Source organism: Lygodium microphyllum, chromosome 29 (assembly GCF_053477565.2).
Source record: "Lygodium microphyllum isolate KBCC chromosome 29, Lygodium_microphyllum_v1.1.10, whole genome shotgun sequence".
Classification (NCBI taxonomy): domain Eukaryota; kingdom Viridiplantae; phylum Streptophyta; class Polypodiopsida; order Schizaeales; family Lygodiaceae; genus Lygodium; species Lygodium microphyllum.
Window position 1 is genome coordinate 55,840,909 of NC_141163.1, and position 5,992 is coordinate 55,846,900.

Here is a 5,992-nt window from a genome sequence, read left to right on the forward strand (position 1 = left end):
TGCTTGTTGTTCAAAGTAGACTGGTGCATGTGTTGCATGTTATGTTTCGAGGTGTCAAAACACAGTAGGTTGTCCCTTTGCCCTATGTTCCAGTGCGATTGTGTTGTCAGGTCAGAACATGTACATGCCGCATGTTCAATGTCCATAGTCTATGACTGCTTACTCATAGCATCTTGAGACAATGAGGTGTACACTCTGCATGCGCTTTGCAACGTACAGATTTGTTTAACTCTGATTATTGTACTGTTTATATCTGACACTGTATGCACACTTAGCAACATATAGATTAGTTTACCTCTGATTATTGCACTGTTTAGCTGCGAAATACTTGGAATTTTGTACCTGTTCTAGCTTGAAGGTTATGTTTATGCTTGGAGAATATGGTTTTATGCTTTATTGAATACAATTTGACATGGGATGTTGCCATAGATAGGAAGTTGTTCAGTAATTACAGAGGCCAAGTGAAATGTTAAATGTTGCAGAATTGCATGCTCACACAATGAGTCTGACAAGAACTAATAGCATGGTAGGAAGTTGTTCAGCACTTACAGAAGCCAAGTGCAATGAGTATAAGGTTGCAGAATTGCATGATCACACACATGAATCTGACAGGCAGCTGCAAGTGATTCTTTATCAGTTCAAGACAACACTGTACATATAAGGTTACATTGATCATCCACGAGATAATTTGGTCACTCAGCCAGGCTAATATCTCAATTCTTTAATCCGCAGAAGCTTCCGCATCTGCATAGACATTCTCATGCAACTTCTGCTCTTCCTCCTGAACTTCCTTTTCTGTTTTCCGCCCCTTTTTGGATTTGTAGTAAATGCTCATGAATGTACCCACTGCCTTGTATTTCTCTCGACATTGTGAGTATAGCCCAGCCTCAAACATTCTCCAAAAATCCCTTTCACTGAGTTCTGTGACAGCATACAGAGCCTGGAATCCATGATTTTCAATCAACCAATGCTCGATTCTGTGGCAAGCGTCAACTCCGTCAAACTCCTCCCCGCGGAGTACAGGATTGGGTGTGTAGTACAAACCAACATCAGTATACATTTGAGCGTATGGAGTATCCCCTCTGTGGCGGTGCTTCTGGAAGCCAGGCTCAGGGTATACCATTGTCTTGTATGGAAATTGATACAGCTTGTGGGGGCACAACCAAATGGGGTACAACTGTCCAAAAAATACAACAAAGGAGATCTAAGAATCAAACACTTCCCCTGTCCAAAAAGACCCTAAATTTTCAAGAACTGCGGAGAGTATTTCTGTACAGATCAAGCATGAAATACATCAGATTCAATCAGAAATGATGTTGATTCAAAGAATGGTTCAGCATGTTGAAATGAAAACTGACATTGCAGCAATCTCATCAAGCAGGTGGTTTGAAGTATAGGTGGTGAATGGAGATAAGTAAGTATCTGTCTTGTTTTACTGCCATCTTCTGACAGCAGGCGCCCATATGCATGGTTAAACGATATGTATACTAACTATACGGAAGCAGAGAGGGATGGCCAGAAAAGAAGTGTGGACAGAATTTATGAATTAAGCCACACATAGGATAATGAATTCAAGAGAACAAACCTCTATCTCCCTGTGAGAAAATTCTAATGCATCTGGGACCTTGTAGAGTGGAACAAGCATATCCTGAATGACATGCCTCTCATGATAATAGTTCCGAATGGCCTCTCCCTGGGTGGCTTTCAGGAATGAAACTTTAGGTGGCATCATCCATCCAAATAGGAGGCGAAACCACCACTGATCACTGAAGGGTAGAATCAGCTTCCCTTCCCAGTAAAGGGATCGGGTGTGGCGATGATAATAATCTCTTGTGGGTATGTACTCCACAAATTCACCTCTTGTGAGAGCTGTTTGAGCATGTTGATAGAACCATGGTTTGAACCACCAACCGTACTGATTGATGCGGTTCCCCCGTTGCTTGGCCTCCTCTTTGGATGCATACCTTCCTGTCATGCAGACTGCTTCACTTGCACTGTACACCAAAGCCTCAACAAATTCAGGGACCTTATCACTTGAATCTTGGTTCCCATCAGGATCTGTAAAAGACTCAATGTAAACTTGACCCAAATCACGTATGGTCCCCCGGACCGGATGGTAAGTTAGCCTCATATACTCTTTGATGTGAATGAGCTTGATCTCTGCTGCAACAAGCAACCCTAGGGTGCCTTGAGACCATGGGATTGCATGGAAAAGGTCGGCATATTGATTATCAGCTTTGGCCTTCACTAGAGTCCCATCTGAAAGAATGATCTCATAAGAAATTATTGTGTCCGAGAATAGACCATAAATATGTGAGCTTCCTTCAATACCATAGCCATTGATGAGCCCTCCCACTGTTAGATCGTTCAACTCAGCAACCACTGCAAGGGCCAGATTCATGGGAACCGTTATCCTTGTTATCTGACCCATGTTAACAAGAGGCTCCACTCTTGCAATCATCCTCTCCTTATCTATGTCCAGTATGTTGTTGAAAGCTGATAGATCAACCTCAAAATGGCGTGCCCTCTTGTAGTCGACATTCCGCATGCCGACCGATATGTAGGGCTTCCTGGCAGTGCATACCAAGCCATCCTTTGCAGGGTCTCGTTCTTTGAGCCTTTGGATGACCTTCCGTACATTCCTTTCATGATCTCTCTGCCGCCTTCGGAATGATTTGGTCTCACTCCACTTCTCTTTGAGGTAGCTTGTGAAGTCAAAGGCGAAAGATATTGGGAGGATCACCAGAATAACAAAGATCCATCTGAACTTAATGAGGAAATCGACAAAGGTACGCTTTCTCTTCGGGCGGATAAGCGGGTAACGAAGCTCAGAGGTCATGGCTGCAATGCATATGGACAAAAAATTGGAATCAGCTACTTGCAAGAAGCATCAAGATCTTTAGCAAGCGGATAGCTACTTTACATTCACTGAGCTTATCAAGTGGAAATAAGTTTACAACAAGTACTACTGCAAAGCAGCCAATGGCAAAATCAAAGCCTAGTATCAAGAAGATAATCTGGGGAGATCAAAGCTTGTGCCAAGAGGATAATCCATTTATCTGGCCAAGAAGTTCCTCTGAAGAAGAATTTTGTGTTGCAAAATGTGCACTGATCTTTGGATTCAGAAAAAGCTGATGGATTATTCCAGAAATCTTAATGGATGATCTTCCAATGCAAGAAGTTTTAGACCTAGCTAGGGAGGGACTGCATACCTAGCTAGGTGTGCTCCCAACCGCACCTAGCTAGGTATGCGGTGCCCCCTGAGCAGAAGCTCATGATTTTGAACACTGCAGGGAATAACAACGGAAAAGAGCTCCTTTCCCCACACGAAAATTGTCGAAAACTTCTTGAATGCAATGTTGCACAATATAGGTACTGAGATGTACTCAGAAAGCAAATAAATTATGTCCCTCTCTCCCATCAGAGCCTGCTGGAGAACACAAACCTTTTGTATATATACTCCAGCTGGTGTTTTTTTGCCTCTCTTGTAAGTGCAGAGGAGAAGCTGCGTTGAAATATTCTGTCTGATTCCTCACAAATATGCAGATGAATTAGGGTTGTAAGAGTTCTGATCACCTTCTGGAAGCTTTCAGAAAAGCATGAAGGATTAGGTGGATGTCCAGAGCTGCTGTTCCATGGAGGGCTCTCACCAAACCCTAACAAAAGGCAGGGCTGAGGGAAAGCACGGGGCAGCTGGTCTGTGCTGTGGGGCGACTGTCTGCTTCTGCTTCTGCATCGTCTTCGTCTTCACAAAGTCACGAAGACCTTACGGTTAATAACGGTCATATTTGTCTTAAACTAACCAAGTTAAGTAATAATACCCTGCACTCACGCCTTTTTCATTTCTTCCGAAATTAATAAACTACATTTGCCACAAAAACATGATGATTAATATACCCTAAGGCCTTACGTGATGTACTATGTGACACTAATAGAAAAACTAGCATACAAGGCATCCAAATTCAATTCCAAGAAAGAAAATAAAATATTTATCGATGGGATATTTATCGATTGAGCCAACATCCGGCTTTAAGGGTAAGCCAATCAAAAAGGGACTTGTGGGTGCACCATGGACTCGTAGAGAGGGGAGCTTACTGGGATGGCTTGGTAAGTGTCTCTTACAAGGCTATATGACCAAAGCGGCAGGTTATTACATGGTAACGTAGATATAGTAAATATAGGGGTATAAGCCCCACAAATTAACCATACATGGTTAGTAGCATCCAATTGCATCTCGAATATGGTACCAGGCTCTTGTTCAGCATCAAGGGCATCCAGATGCATCCCCAATATGATACCAGGCTCTTGTTCAGCATCAAGGGCATCAAGCTTGGCTTTCTTGGAAGCCTCCAGCTTCTCCTATTGTTTCACACAATGCTTAATCAGTTGTTCTAATTTAATGATGAGCCCGCGATGATTCACTCAAACTTGCAATAGAAAATTCGATTTTAGGTGGTGAATACTAAGGCCAAAGGACCCTTTATACAGAGCGTAATTCCACTGACCCCATATGAACTACAGAAAGTGAACTCTAATAAAGTTCCAAATATTAGTGGGGAGTCCATTGGATTCCCTTAACAAAATTTCTTTCTAGGAGATTGGTTGTGGGTGGTACTGCATAATAATTCCATGCAAAAAAGAGAGGGCCTCTCTATTGTACTTGCATAAGAAAAATAGATGACTTATAAATTCCAATTCAACCTTCACACTAGTATATCGTTAGAATTTAATCACTTAACCCACGATACAACTACCATGTTGTGGGTTGAAACTAATCATATAGCTCTATCACAAGTTGTTTATATAGATTTTCATAAGATTAATATGTTACAACATGATAAATTTCAAATGGTGGTTTGCAATAAGGATTTTTAAGGGTTCCCTTTGAGTATGTACACTTTTTTTTTTTTGGATTTGTAGCTTCAAGTTTGCAGGTTTTCACTCAAACACAACTTGTGGTCTATCAAGTCTTTTAAAAAAAGCACATCTAATACAAAAGAATTGGAAAGATGCATTCCAAATTGAGATAGGGTGGCTAATAGATAATAAAAATACTTTAAGAAAGATCCATCATGGAGTAAATCAACATATCTATTGAGTTTTGTCAAAACTTCCAAGGGCTTGTCATTATTAGTCTCTATACCTAATAAACTCATAATCATAGTCCATTTGGAGGGAGTTGAATCAACCACTCAAGGCTCATTTTTTCATAGAATAACAACTTAGTCTTATACATCTATACTATTAGTTAACGAGAGGTGGGGGACGGGTGCCACGTGGCAGTCCCCCACCTCCCCCACACAAAAAAAGAGAACGCGGGGGAGTGGGCCAGGTGTCCAGCACCCGCCCCCTCCCACAAAAATCGCGCCCGTCCCAGCGCGAAGCGCCGGGGCGAGTCTAGGCGTGGAGCGCCTAGTTCACACTTACAAGACTAGTACAATCATTAAATCATTGGGCATACTTCTTTAGAACCATATAGCACACTACCAATTTTTATGTCTCATGTATTCTATTCTCCTTATTGTTTCTTTACTTAGTCTCATCTAAAGATTGCCAATGGATTCTAACGACCAAATGGAAATAGTAAATATTGCAAGCAACTTAAATGTTCCTTAAGCTCTTCATTTGTTTTAAATGAGTCTAATTCTTTTATTGGCATCACTTCAAAAGTTTCTTAAGTATGAGAAACCACAAATATTTAAAGGCAATGCCATATCATGTGTCATAAAGAGAAGCACTAAGCTTCTTGAAGGGTTTTTCTAAAACAAAATTTAAATTAAAGCCCACACAAAAAAAGGACATGAAAGAAGGAAAACAATGCCATATAATTGGCTATGAGATTTGCTAGATGTACAAAACATATTCACCTACATTGAGTCTTTCTTAAACATATTTCACACTTGATTATATATACTCATGTATGCTACAACTAGAAACCAACAAAGAGAAAGAAACTTTAAATGTGCATCTTGGATCATCAAGTAAGTGCAAC

At 41.0% G+C, this 5,992-nt stretch overlaps 1 protein-coding gene across 2 annotated transcripts; it reads right to left on the bottom strand.

The window, feature by feature from the left end:
• Positions 1-332: 332 nt before the first annotated feature.
• LOC148010658 (delta(24)-sterol reductase-like) lies at positions 333-3,762 on the bottom strand. Of its 2 annotated transcripts, none has more exons than XM_087671953.1 (3): positions 3,577-3,762; positions 1,586-2,841; positions 333-1,177 (listed from the first exon to the last, which is right to left on the bottom strand). In XM_087671953.1, the coding sequence occupies exons 2-3, from the start codon at positions 2,837-2,839 to the stop codon at positions 722-724; spliced, it is 1,710 nt and encodes a 569-aa protein (XP_087528079.1). In that variant the 5' UTR covers positions 2,840-2,841; positions 3,577-3,762; the 3' UTR covers positions 333-721. The 2 variants fall into 2 exon arrangements, with proteins under 2 accessions (XP_087528079.1, XP_087528078.1); XM_087671952.1 differs by having other exon boundaries at positions 3,446-3,762.
• Between the last annotated feature and the right edge of the window lie 2,230 nt (positions 3,763-5,992).